We start from the raw sequence: 13,885 nt of genomic DNA on the forward strand, positions 1-13,885 counted from the left end.
CAGCATTCTTTTATTCTTTTAGACTCTTCAGGCAGCTGAATTGATTGACTCAGAGTTTCGAGCAGGAATGAGCAATAGACAAAGGAACAAAGCTAAAAGAATGGCCAAGTTATTTGCAAAACAGAGATCCAGGGATGCAGTGGAAACTAATGAGAAGAGGTAGTAATCTTTTTTTGCTTATTCACTTAAAACAAGAGGGCTGTGTGGCTTTAATCTGTGTCTGCTTGATTTATAGAAACATTCTGCTGACATATTTAGCTAAGGAGTACTGTTTGGATTCTCTTACTCAATTGTCAGAGAGTATTTATTGTTACTGGGAACTGAGACCACTTCCCCAGAAAAATCCACATGTACAGACTTTTTTCCTACTAATTACCAGTTTTGAATGAGGGCTGAGGATCTCCAAAGGGAAGAGCATTCCAGGCAGAAAAAACAAGTTTAAATGCCTTAAATGGAATATTCAAGAAACAAATAGAAGGGCAGTATGGCTTTCTGTACTGGGATGAGTGCACGCAGGAGAGTGATAGAGAATGAAGTCAGAGAGGTGTCTAAGGACCACAAGTTAAGAATACTCCCTTAGTAAAGTGGGAGGTATTGTCACGATATTACCTCACCTGTTCCTTAAGCTGGGGCTATGCTAAATAGCCAATGATAATCTAGGTTAGTTTATGTAGTCCTGTTGAAGAAAAGAACTCTGTGGGTAAAGTCACTGTCCTCTGTTTCTTCATGAGTTGCTAAAAGTGATCATCTTTGCATGGCTTGGAGCAGCATTTCTCAAAGAGTGGTTCAAAACTATTTCCTTCAGGTGCTCTTTGAGGAGCTTGTAAAAAAAATGCTGTTTTTTTTTTTTTTTTTTTTTGGGTTTAGTTTTTGTTTTTTGAGGTACAGTCTCACTCTGTCGCCCAGGCTGGAGTGCAGTGGCACGATCGTAACGCACTGCAGCCTCAAACTCCCAGGCTCAAGCAGTCCTCCTGCCTCAGCCTCCCAAGTAACTGGGACTACAGGTGTGCACCACTATGCGTGACTAATTTTTAATTTTTTTGTAGACATAGGGTCTCCCTGTGTTGCCTAGGCTGGTCTCTAACTCCTTGGCTCAAGTGGTCCTCCTTCCTTGGCCTTCCAAAGTGTTGAGATTATAGGCTTTGAGCCATCACACCTGGCCAATAATATATATTCTTGGATCCCACTCAGATCTGTTAAATACGAATCTTTAGTGGTGCTCAGGAGATGTTTGCATAAATGCTGAATTAATAAAAAGCCTCGGAAAATAGGATTTGCAGATGACAGAACTTTTTGTTATATGTGTTCACATAAAGCTAAAAAGTGTTTAGTGTTTAAAAGCTAGACAAAAAGGGGGATAAATAGTAAACATATACTTGGTAGAAATTTATACTTGAGGCTGAATCTTTAACTGCAGACTTTTTATTCAGCTTGTTAATGACAAGATGTTAAGAAAGTTAGCAGCTCATTAAGATCATATAGTAACCTATTAAGTTTTTCTACTGGTTTTTATTCATACAAGCAGTTTTAGCCAAAGATTTTAATGTTGGAAATATTAGACTTTATTTTTCAGAGTTCATAAGTCATTCATTTCACAAACATTTATTAAATACCTTCTATTTGCCAGGTATTGTTCTAGGCCCTGAGGACATGAGTAAATAAAATAGATAAGAATTCCTGCCTTTGGAGGTTATAGTCTGGAGGGAAAGAAAGATGGAAAATAAATAAGTAAAATAGAGTGTGTGTGTCTGTATGTGTATATATATAAAATACAGATCATGTTAATGATAAGGGTTAAGGAAAAGAAGATAAAATAGGGAAGAACATGTGAAATATTTTTGGGGTATAGAGTTTAGAGTTTGAAATTTTAGATAGGATGGTCTGCGAGGGCTTCATAGAGGTGAATTTTAAGTAACAACCTGAAAGAAATGAGAGTGCTAGTCCTGTGAATATCTAGGAAAAGTTTCAAATAGTTTTAAATAGTTGAAGAAAATGTTATGCTTTCCAAATAGAGGGAATTTCAAGGACAAACGTCTGCAAGTGGAAACATGCCTAACAAGTTCAGGGACTTAAGGTGACCTACTAATGTGGCTAGATGTGGATATAATTGAGGGAAGAGTAATAGGAAATGAGGAAAGGGAGGCTCAGATTTCTTTTATCACCTTATAGAAAAAATGGTTGACCAAATAAATTTCACTATTAAGATGGAGAGAGGGGAGAAGTATTTATAGAAAATAATGCTGTATATGCTTTAAAATGTGCTGAGTTTTTCATTTCTAAATGTTGAATAAAAGTAGTTTGACTTGTCCTCTCCTTTCCAATATTAGGCTAGCCTCAATATTTTGGGTCTTTAAGTCAATACAACATTTCCTCAAATTTCTATATTCTTTTTTCATTGGTCAATTGTTTATCTCTCCATATTTTTCAAGAACTGGTAAGATTATACTGTATTGCTCAGGATATTAGTTTTCTCTAGTATATAAAAGCCTAAAAACATTAGTGTTATGCTGGACCAGATGCAGGTTATATGCAGGTTATAAAAAAGATGAGGAGCTGATTGTAGAGAGGAGGGAAAACTGGCCTATTAAATTCAAGATCCAATTTGAAAAAAAGAATTCACCAACCTATAGTGTACTTAGGATATATTTTGCTCAAAAAATTTTAAGCAGTTAGTCGTTTGATACATGGCATTTTAAGTAAATCATATAAGCAGAATATGGTGTAAAACATTTGTTTAAATGATGAGTTATCTTAAATTCGTCGTGATTCACATTATCTTTTATTCATTTCATTCATTGTGGTTCACATTATGCTTTATTCATTTTCTAAATGGTGACTTTTATTTTTTAGCAATGATAGCACTGATGGGGAGCCAGAAGAAAAGAGACGGAAAATAGCAAATGTTGTTATTAATCAATCTGCAAATGATTCCAAAGTCTTGATTGATAATATTCCAGACAGCTCTTCCTTAATTGAAGAGGTACTCTTGAAAGACTCTAAAGTATCCATTAAAATTGCTTGTAATCTTTGGGCCAGCAGCAGTGATTCACACCTGTAATCCCAGGACTTTAAGAGGCCAAGTCGGGCGTATCACGAGGTCAGGAGCTCAAGACCAGCCTGGCCAACATGGTGAAACCTCATCTCTACTAAAGATACAAAAAATTAGCCAGTTGTGGTGGTGCACGCCTGTAATCCCAGCTACTTGGGAGGCCGAGAATCGCTTGAACCCGGGAGGCAGAGGTTGCAGTGAGTGGAGACTGCGCCATTGTACTCCAGCCTGGCCGATAGGGCGAGACTCTGTCTCCAAAAAAACAAAAAAAAGAAAGATTGCTTATAATCTTTTTCAAACTAATATATCCGTAGAAAGTATTGAATAATCTGTCTATTGAGAGAATTTTTATTGGTAAAAATACATCTTAATTAGTTAAAAAATTAAATTTTTAAAAGCTTGATTGCTACTACTAGACCTACAAATAAAATTTATTGAGTTACTTAAATTGTTAGCATAAAATAGACCTTTTGAACTAGTAGTAATTCTGTTTTTCTTATTCAGACAAATGAATGGCCTTTGGAAAGCTTTTGTGAAGAACTTTGCAATGACCTTTTTAATCCCTCCTGGGAGGTAAGATTTCTTCATTACAGTTTCTCTCAGCTCTGTTTTCTGTGCTAATGAAGGGAACAATGTCAGGAGCAATATACTTTTTTTTTTTTTTTTTTTTGAGACAGAGTCTTGCTATGTCGCCCAGGGTGGAGTGCAGTGGCCGGATCTCAGCTCACTGCAAGCTCCGCCTCCTGGGTTTTTACGCCATTCTCCTGCCTCAGCCTCCCGAGTAGCCGGGACTACAGGCGCCCACCACCTCGCCCGGCTAGTTTTTTGTATTTTTTAGTAGAGACGGGGTTTCACCGTGTTAGCCAGGATGGTCTCGAACTCCTGACCTCGTGATCCGCCCGTCTCGGCCTCCCAAAGTGCTGGGATTACAGGCTTGAGCCACCGCGCCCGGCCAGGAGCAATATACTTTGTCAGAGTTCCTGTTCTCTGTTCATCTCAGGACTCAGGGCATGTCGTACCATTAACCTAAATAGAAAACTATAGATTGATTTTCACCTTTCATATCCTTCAGTCATATTCTTTAGTGAATTGTTTGTTTCTTTTTGTTCTTTCCATTATAATCCAAAGGCTTGAATATCTCTCCCAGGCAGTAAAAAAATACTTCCTTTCCTTTGGAAGTGGACAATTTTGATTGATCAAGAGCAGTAGTTTCCAAGCCAGCTTTTTAGCCTCAGAAATCTTTAGAGAACATCTTGAACAGTTCCCAATGTGTAGAAGAGAAGAAAGAGTGAAGTTCCTCTGCTTGAAGTTGAGGATTGATAGTTTCAAACTATTGTTTTTCCCCTCTGTTGACCTCTGTGTAATTTAAAAAACATTTCTTTAGAATACCTTTTAGTTGTGTTTCCTTAGTGTAATTCTATTTAAAGTTACTCAAGTCATAACTCATGGGGTCTTAAGAAGTGGGTACAGTGTCAATAGCTTGTCCTTTTCCTTTCCAGATGACACTGCAGAAAGTAGCCTCACCTTCTCAAAGAAAGGTGGTTCATCCCCAGGATGTGATGCATTAATCATAAGACATTTTATTTGTATCGTCTTCTTTTGGCACTCACTTATCACTGGTAGCTTTGGAGCTTAGGTTTTTTGCTTTTTGGTTTTTTGGCGATGGAGTCTCACTCTGTCTCCCAGGCTGGAGTGCAGTGGCATGATCTTGACTCACTGCAACCTCCGCTACCCATGTTCAGGTGATTCTCCTGGCTTAGCCTCCTGAATAGCGGGGACTACAGGTGCGCACCACCACACCCGGCTAATTTTTAAAATATTTTTATTAGAAATGGGGTTTCATCGTGTTGGCCAAGCTGGTCTTGCTTGAACTCCTGAGCTCAAGTGATCTGCCGGCCTGGGCCTCCCAAAGTGCTGAGATTACAGGTGTGAGCCACCGCGCCCAGCCTGGAGCTTAGTTTTGATGCACATATTTTGAAAATACATGTGTTGGGATTATAAAGAACACCGTAGGCTGGGTGTGGTGGCTCACACCTGTAATCCTAATACTTTGGGAGGCTGAGGCGGAAGATGCTTGAGGTCAGGAGTTTGAGATCAGCCTGGCCAACATGGAGAAACCCCGTCTCTACTAAAAATATAAAAACTAGCCAGGTGTGGTGGCGGGTGCCTGTAATCTCAGCTACTTGGGTGGCTTGAGGCAGGAGAATCGCTTGAACCCGGGAGGCGGAGGTTGCAGTGAGCCAAGATCGCATCACTGCCCTCAAGCCTGGGCAACAGAGTGAGACTCCACCTCAAAAAAAAAAAAAAAAAAAAAGATATATGATACTTTGTTTCCTCTCTCTTGCTGTGGATAGTGCTGAATGAAGGTAGAGGATAAGGGAGTGAAAACCATGTGAATTTATATCTCAAGAGGATTTTAGAATAGCTGTTTTCTTGCTTGATTTTTAAAAAAATTCCATATAACCAAAAGCAGTCTGAAATTTATATGTGTAATTCTTCTTAGATAGTTGAAGAAAAATACATTCTTGTAAAGTTCCAGTTAGTTTATTCTAATTTCTTAAGAATCCAGTATCCTTATTTCGTGTAGAAGAAAAATCAAACTTTGTTTCTTAAACATTTAACCTCTAACATTTGCTTCTTGATTCTTTTCAGGTTCGACATGGTGCAGGCACTGGACTTAGGGAAATTCTTAAAGCTCATGGGAAAAGTGGTGGTAAAATGGGTGACAGCACTTTAGAAGAGGTAAGTGTATTAACGCAACAATTATCACCAAGTATTAATAGTTGGCATCTTTTTCCAATGTAGGGAAGTAACGAGTATGTGCCGTGAAGTAGGAATGAGAGGTAAATAAGAGGAAGAGATATGAAAAGGTAAATATCATACAATGGATTGAAAAGTAGAGTAAGATGAATAAGAGGCTAGTTGAGAGGTCAGTGAGCAACATAATTGGTATTGCCTGGAGACACTGGTAATAGTATAAATAATAGATATGTGACCGGTGTACTTGATATGAGAACAACCTGAAGTAATTAGTTTCTTAATTTCTCTTGGAGTGTAAGTAACATAATATAATCCATGAATTTTAAGAATTTTGATATAGTATTTCTAAATTGAGTTAATGATCAAAGGGGATATGGGATATGTTTAATATTAGAGACATTAATTGGGACTATTCTACTTTTTGGTTATTGTCCCTACAGCTAAAATAATCTGTTCCCATATTTTTTTTTGATTTTGGACCTAAGGTGTCCCCCAAGTCCTCAGTACAATGTGTGATCTTTGTTTTGAAAAAATACTATGTTTAAAAAAATGTGTGTGTGTGTATATATATATATATATATATATATAATGTTTTAACAGATGATTCAGCAGCATCAAGAATGGTTGGAAGACTTGGTTATTAGACTCCTTTGTGTTTTTGCATTAGACAGATTTGGAGACTTTGTTTCTGATGAAGTAAGTATCATTTAAGGGAGGCTTTGCCCAATCAAATTTCAAATTCTACAAAATATGTTTTTTGCAAATATGAGTTTTCTTCCTTTTTCATCTGTAGGTTGTGGCACCAGTTCGTGAAACTTGTGCTCAAACATTAGGTGTGGTTTTAAAACACATGAATGAAACAGGAGTTCATAAGACTGTGGATGTGCTGCTAAAATTACTTACACAAGAACAATGGGAAGTTAGACACGGTGGTCTACTGGGAATAAAATATGCTTTGGCAGTCCGTCAGGTAAATATTTCAAGTTTTGAAGCATATGTGGGAGAGATTTTTCCTCTCATAGTTTATTTTCACAAATTAGAAGAAATGGCCTTAGATTCTTACTGTTACAGAGAAGCCAGTCTTCCAAGATTTGCCTTCTTGAGACAGTGTTATAGAGATAGGTGGCGCTCATAAAAATTTAAGTATAAATCAAAAGATGGTTAGTTACATTGTTGCTTTTTAAGGTCAAAGATTATTTTTCCTTTTTAATCCATTGCTACAGTTAATTCAGTGCTCTTCATGATTTGGTTTTACTGTTTTAACTCATTTGAATATTAAATACATGCTCTGAGGGCTATACAACATGATGCCAAGTTATGCAGTATACATACAGGAGTAGACATCAAAGTGTAAAGAAGACAATCTGTATGATCATGTACTTTTTACATAAACTGTCAGTGTGTGTATGTGTTTTATTTTATCCTTTATGACAAAACTTACAAGAAGAAAATGCATGTAGTCTTATTATTTTCATATAGGGAAATAAAGTTCTGAAAAATTAGATGCCTTGCTGGTGGTCACAAAACTAGTTAAGGTTAGTACTAGAACTAGAAACTAAATGGCATGTCTTATAGAACAGTGTTTATCGTAATGTTATATATCATCTAGGATGACAATACCTGCATGTGCACACAGTCCCCTACTTAGGAACATTTATGTACCCTTAGTAGGTTATTAAAAACAGATATATTCTGGCTGGGAATTTGGTTATTAGGTTGGTCCACAAAAGCCTATTTCATATATAAATATATCTAAAGTCCTTTACTAAACTAATAAGTGCTGTGTAATCTATATATACACATAACATTTTTGTGGAAAAATTGATTCTGATTACCAATGTGAGATGCCAGTAAAGCATCTCTTTTCTCCTTCTCCCTACTTCCCCACTATAGATCTAGTGACAGAATTAGGGACTTCCACAAATAGTTGTCTTGACTCTGAACATAACAGGTCAGCAAAGAGTGAGTGTTGACTAAAAAGAGACGTGGAAGTAAAGGAGAGATTATGAATGAGGAGCTAGAGAGAGACCAGGACCTTTTCTTACCAGTTTAATTTCCCTGAATACTTTCCAGTTGGTATCAGCATTGTCAGGGTGTTAGGCATTGGCCTATATAGGCATTTCACTATCCATTATGGCTACTTAATGCTTCGTGCCAGCTTTTCTCCTCTTCCCATGCTCACTGTATAACAGATTGGAACCTCGCTTTCTGTCTCAAAAGGCAAGCTCAAAGGCCTTTTGAAGTTTTCTAAGATCGTCTCTTTTTTTCCCTTTAACTGCCAATAACAAAGCATTCATGATTCTGCTGAGAGACCCGAGCTTTCTGTTCAACTCTTTCTCCCTCTGCTCCCTTCCTTCCTCTTCCTGGCCCTTTTAGTTCTCTTCTCCCCTTGGCAGCCACCCTCTTGCCCCCCATAAACAAAACCTTTTTTTCTGTGTTCTGCACTCTAGCCTCTGTAGATAACAGCAGACTTATATGGAAATGGAAAACACCTTATAGGTTTTTGAAATGTTATCCCTATTTCATAGTGAGACCAGTTCTCAGGGAGATTCCTAGTATATGATCACAGGAGTAACGTCTGGGGGCTGGCTCTGTTGGGGGAAATGAAAAGACATTAAATTGGAATAATGAGAAGTGGGAATGTATGGCTTTTCTTCCACTCTTCTCTCATTCTCCTTTTGGTTGTTGGTGGCATTGAATGAGATATGGAGGCTAGGATTCTAGCAGAGGGGTTTGTGTGTGTGTTCACACAGAGAATTCATAGTCTTACCTGTAAAACATGTTTTGATGGTTTACGTCTCATTGGATAAAGCGCTTAATGCCCTTGTAGTCTTTTTCAAATGGGATTACTTAGGCTTCTCTTGATGTTATATTTTTGTTTATGTGATTGTTTTTTAGTAGATACAGTCATAATGATATTTCGGTCAGTGATGGGCCACATATATGATGGTGGTCCCGTAAGATTATAATACTGTACTTTTATTGTACCTTTTCTGTATTTCGATATACCAATACTTATTATTTTATTAGTAGCTGCCTACAGTATTCAGTTCAGTAACATGCTGTGCAGGTTTGTAGCCTAGAAGCAATAGGCTGTATCACATAGCTAGGTGTGGTGTAGGCTATACAGTCTAGGTTTGTGTAAGTACACTCTATAATGTTCACAGAATGACATAATTGCCTGATGTATTTCTCAGAATGTATCCATTGTTAAGCAGTGCATGACTGTAAATACTGGAATTTAGCTGTCATGTGGCAAATTGAAATTTTAAAATGTTTTCATGTACTGTTTTACAGGATGTAATTAATACTTTATTGCCTAAAGTTTTAACTAGAATAATTGAAGGACTCCAGGATCTTGATGATGATGTCAGAGCTGTTGCTGCAGCATCATTAGTACCTGTAGTAGAAAGCCTTGTCTATCTTCAGACACAAAAGGTAAATTAAATATTTTTAATTTCTTCCTATAGAGCTTGTTTTCATTTGGGATATGGAGTATTAGAAAATACACTGAGTACATTTTTCTCCTTCATCTTCAATTTTTTTTTGACCAGCAGCCCTCTGATGCATGCAGTCTTGATTATATATTATACTTTGGAAGAGTTCATTGGATCCATTTGTCTACTTTCCCTTCATGTACATAATATATAGGGAACTTCCTTGAGAAGAATGCAGCCATGTCTTCCTTATTTTACTCCTGGTTTTTAGATATATTGGATTTTCGTTTGTTTTGATTTTTTTTTTTTTTGAGACAGAGTTTCACTCTTGTTGCCCAGGCTGCCGTGCAGTGGTGTGATCTTGGCTTGCTGCAACCTCCACCTCCCAGGTTCAAGCGATTCTCCTGCCTCAGCTTCCCAAGTAGCTGGGACTACAAGCACGTGCCACAACACCCAGCTAATTTTTGTATTTTTAGTGGAAATGGGGTTTCACCATGTTGGCAAGGCTGGTCTCGAACTCCTGGCCTTAAGTGATCCACCCACCTCAGCCTCCCAAAGTGCTGGGATTACAGGCATGAGCCACCATGCCCGGCCTGTTTGTTTTGATTTTAGTTTTTGGATTTTTTTTTTTAAATTTAGTCTCCCCTCCCCTCCCTGTCTCTCCTCTCCTCCCCGTCTCTCCTCTCCTCTCCTTATTAATTACTAATTATTAATTAGTATTATTAACAAGTGCTGTGTAATCTGTATATACACATAACATTTTCTTTTCTTTCTTGGATCTCACTCTGTCACCCCGGCCGGAGTGCAGTGAATGACACGTAGCCTTACTCTCCTGGGCTCAAGCAGTCCTTCTTGCCTCAGCCTCCCAAGTACCTGGGACTACAGACACATGCCACTGTGCCTGGCTGAGTTTTTTAAAATTATTTTTTGTAGTGATGGGGGAGTCCCCCTCTGTTGCCCAGGCTGGTTTCAAACTCCTAAACTCAAGAGATCTTCCCAGTCTTGGCCTTCTAGAGTGCTGGGATTACAGGTGTGACCCATCACACCCACCCCTCTAGTCTCATTTTTTGAAATGACTTTTTTAAAGATCTGGCTGACTTTCTACCTAATTATCAAAATCAGAACACAAAGTTAGAAGTATAGTAAGCAGTATTTTAAGAGCTTAAAAACTAAAAAAAAATTTTTTTTAATGATGATTGGTACCACTTTAAATGCAGTAAAATTACATAGAGGAGCATGTCTTGTGTCTCCATGCTCTGTTGTTTTCAGAGTTTAGTTTTTTACATAAAATAGTTTTGGCTCTTTTATTTTCTGAATTCTACCCGTTATGAGTCTGGTCAGGAAGGGAAGTATCAAAGTAGAGTTGAATGACATTAAAAAGAAGGTATAGAAAATTGTTAAAGGCAAATAGTGTCACCTCCTTAACTTCGCTCAAAACTGACACTGTCCAAGGTCATTGGAATTGCATGTGTTGTTGAATCAGTAGTGACCCCTGGGATACAATTTGGCAGGGTTTGTGAGTATTTTGTACAAAATTGATAACTTTTCTTGAAAACTGATCTTATAGGTACCCTTCATTATAAATACATTATGGGATGCTCTTCTGGAATTAGATGATCTAACAGCTTCAACAAATAGTATTATGACTCTCCTTTCATCCTTGTTAACTTATCCTCAGGTCCAACAATGCAGGTAATTATTTCTAATTAGCGGAATAAAGTAAAAAGTCTTTATATACCTTTCGAGATAATTTAGCCTAAACATACAATATTTTAGCACCTTTAAGAATAGTACTGTTTAAGCTGGAGATGCCAAAGACTACTGTTTTCAGAAGGCCTTGTCTTTTTTACTCTTCAGCCATGTGGGCAGCAGCTTACAAAGATCATTTTTTTTACCCTTGAAATATTTCAGTTATATAATTCATCATCTTGTTCATCTTGTAATTGTTTATTTAGAAATATAATCATTGAACAGTATTTCCAGTTCTAGCCCTAGAATGTAGAATTTTAGCTTTATTTAGTAATAGTTAACAGAATTATCATCAAACATCAGCTTTATATTTTCTAAAACTTGCCCCTCTGTGAACTTTTTTTTTGTAATGTTCATTTCTTCAACTCTTGTTCTTGATTTCAGTAATTACTTATCAGTAAGGGAATACATAATAATGTAATATAATGTCCAAAGGCAGAGATCAAATGAAGCCAAAAACATACATCAAAAATTTCACGTCACCAATTTTCCTGTCCTGATACATGAATCTCAGCTCAGCTAATTAACATTCCCTACCTTGTAGACTGGCCCTTGAATATTATTAGAGATAAGTGTCCTTAGAGATAGAGAAGAAAAAATTATTATGCAACTTAAAAAAATTCACAGATGAGAAAATTACTGTTCTTGTCCTAGTGAGGGCGTTCAGTGAACGTTCATATAATTATGCTTATACATGGTTTCTGGCTCTGTGAGTATTTCCCATGAAACCCATAGATGTATAAAAACACATGTGGAAAATATTTCAAATAATACCGACCTAGTGGATGTACCTTAATGCTAAGTTTAGATTAGTTGGACAGCACTTAAGTAGAAAGAGCAAAGTAAGTGCCTATAATAGCAAAAGAAGAGAAAAATTGAAGTGGTAGTACATTTATGGGGTTTCCTGATTTTCGATGTTTCTGTTGCTAATGAAAGCTATACAAACTAAATGAGTTAATGTATGTGAAAGCCCTCTTTAAGATGCAAGATGAAGGGGTTTTTGATTACTGTAAATCAAGGATTAGTAATCTTTTTCTGCGAAGGCCCAATAGTGAGTATTTTTGTTTTGTGAGCCAGACAGTCTGTCAAAACTACTAAGCTGTCACTGTAGTGTGAAAACAGCTGTACATAGGTAATACGTAAGAGAATGAATGTGCTTGTATACACAGAAAACTTTTACTTAAAAAAAAATGAGTGGAATGGATTTGGTCTATGGGCCTTAGTGGATGGTGTCAGAAAAACTGGGTAATATAAGAAAGAATATAGTGAAAATTCTATTAATTCAATGTGAAATAATGTGGCTTTCCATCTTTTTTGTTTCAAATTTGCTTCATATATTGTGATACTTGGCAGATACTTTCTTCTAGCTTATGTAAGAAGAAATGTAGCATGTTATTTGGAGCATGAGCAGTTAGACACTTAACAAGACTCTGTTATAATGCTTTTATGTATTTTGTGTCTTTTTTATGTCTATGTGTACCTGTGTTTAAGTTAGAATTTTATAAATAAATTTGCCAAATATGAAAATAAAATACAAGAAGTAGTGTTCATACAAACCTGCAAGTAATGAAAATAGTGTTAAAAGATAGGCCTCCTGGGAGGAACCACAAAAGACCAAATAGTTACAGTGGCATATTATTTTTTGTTCATGTCTTTTTCTGTGGAGCCATATATTTCAAATGCTGCTTATGAATTATTTCCTAGTTCCAGGTAATTTTTACAAATGACTCATGAATGTGACAGGAATCCTATGGCCCAAGTTAGTCTAGACTTGGCTTTGTTTGCTTCCCCATTTAAAACTTAAATCTATGAGAAGGAAGAAATTTGAGTTATCCTAACTTAGTAATGCTACACCAGGATAATAAATTTCAAAGTTGCTGCCCTACCACCACTTGCTCATTTGATATGTGACAGAGATGGCCCCAAAGGGAGATGGAAATTTTGTGTATCTACCCATTGGGGTTAGCCTTGGGAAAGAAGTTAGGATTAGCAGTCCTGATCATGTAGGCTGACTGCCAGCTAGGATACATGTCCTATTTTCCTAAGAACAATTATATTGGGAAGTCCTAACTTGATAAAGGTGACTCATGGCATTAGTGCCATAGAAGAACCTGATGTTAGTATTTCCACCCTTCTTTTTGACTGCATTTGCTCTGGCTCTTCTGGTGCTGCAATAACAGTTGTGAATGACATTGTTACAAGAATGTTCATATGAAAACGGTATTATCTTTTAAGAATTTATTCGTCAGAAAAGTCACATGATGTCAGCATCACTAGATCCCATGAGAATATTTAGATAATGTATCTACAGAGTTTCAACTTAGAATAAGTAAGATTAATTTGTGTCTTCTTTATTAGTATTCAACAGTCACTCACAGTTTTAGTTCCACGTGTCTGGCCTTTTTTGCATCACACAATATCATCAGTTCGAAGAGCAGCATTGGAAACTCTGTTTACGTTATTATCAACACAGGACCAGGTAAGAACTGACAACTATAGCAATCTTGAAACTTATATAAATTAATTTTATAAAATAAACCTGATCATTAGCTTACCCTTGCTGTATATCCAAAGATCAGTACAATGTTGGGCCTAGTGGTATGGTAACCATGTAGATGAATGTAATCACTGTAAGAGCAGAAATATTTTAATATTTTGTTCTAGGTTGTTTTGTCAGCCCTTGAAATCATGCTTAACATAGGAAGTCCTGAGTAAATGTTTGTTGAATGAATGATTGATTGAATAGTCTCTCCCTGTCAGAGACCTGTTATATAGTCTTTGCATGCTCTTTGTCTGTGTGGCTGACAGTTGGGTGGTTGACAGAACCCATGGCCTAGGTTAGAAGGCTGCATTTGAAGCTCTGTAGTACAACTCTTAAAGACTTACCGTG

The 13,885-nt window shown here is 36.9% G+C and overlaps 1 protein-coding gene across 21 annotated transcripts in view; it reads left to right on the forward strand.

Annotated features, from left to right (window-relative positions):
• The window catches only part of BTAF1 (B-TFIID TATA-box binding protein associated factor 1), a 107,041-nt gene that overhangs the window by 30,571 nt on the left and 62,585 nt on the right, over positions 1–13,885 (forward strand). For 5 of the 21 annotated variants that reach the window (XM_074002188.1, XM_074002195.1, XM_065521139.2 and 2 more), the window contains 9 exons: positions 23–159; positions 2,851–2,980; positions 3,554–3,622; positions 5,702–5,919; positions 6,410–6,505; positions 6,603–6,779; positions 9,107–9,247; positions 10,814–10,938; positions 13,354–13,474. In XM_074002188.1, the coding sequence (XP_073858289.1) occupies positions 6,410–6,505; positions 6,603–6,779; positions 9,107–9,247; positions 10,814–10,938; positions 13,354–13,474 (660 nt within the window). In that variant the 5' untranslated portion in view covers positions 23–159; positions 2,851–2,980; positions 3,554–3,622; positions 5,702–5,919. Of the gene's footprint in view, positions 1–22; positions 160–2,850; positions 2,981–3,553; positions 3,623–5,700; positions 5,920–6,409; positions 6,506–6,602; positions 6,780–9,106; positions 9,248–10,813; positions 10,939–13,353; positions 13,475–13,885 lie in introns of those variants that run through there. The other 16 variants (XR_012417946.1, XM_045361191.3, XM_005565944.5 and 13 more) reach the window with 7 other exon arrangements.

The sequence above is a fragment of the Macaca fascicularis genome, chromosome 9 (assembly GCF_037993035.2).
Source record: "Macaca fascicularis isolate 582-1 chromosome 9, T2T-MFA8v1.1".
Classification (NCBI taxonomy): domain Eukaryota; kingdom Metazoa; phylum Chordata; class Mammalia; order Primates; family Cercopithecidae; genus Macaca; species Macaca fascicularis.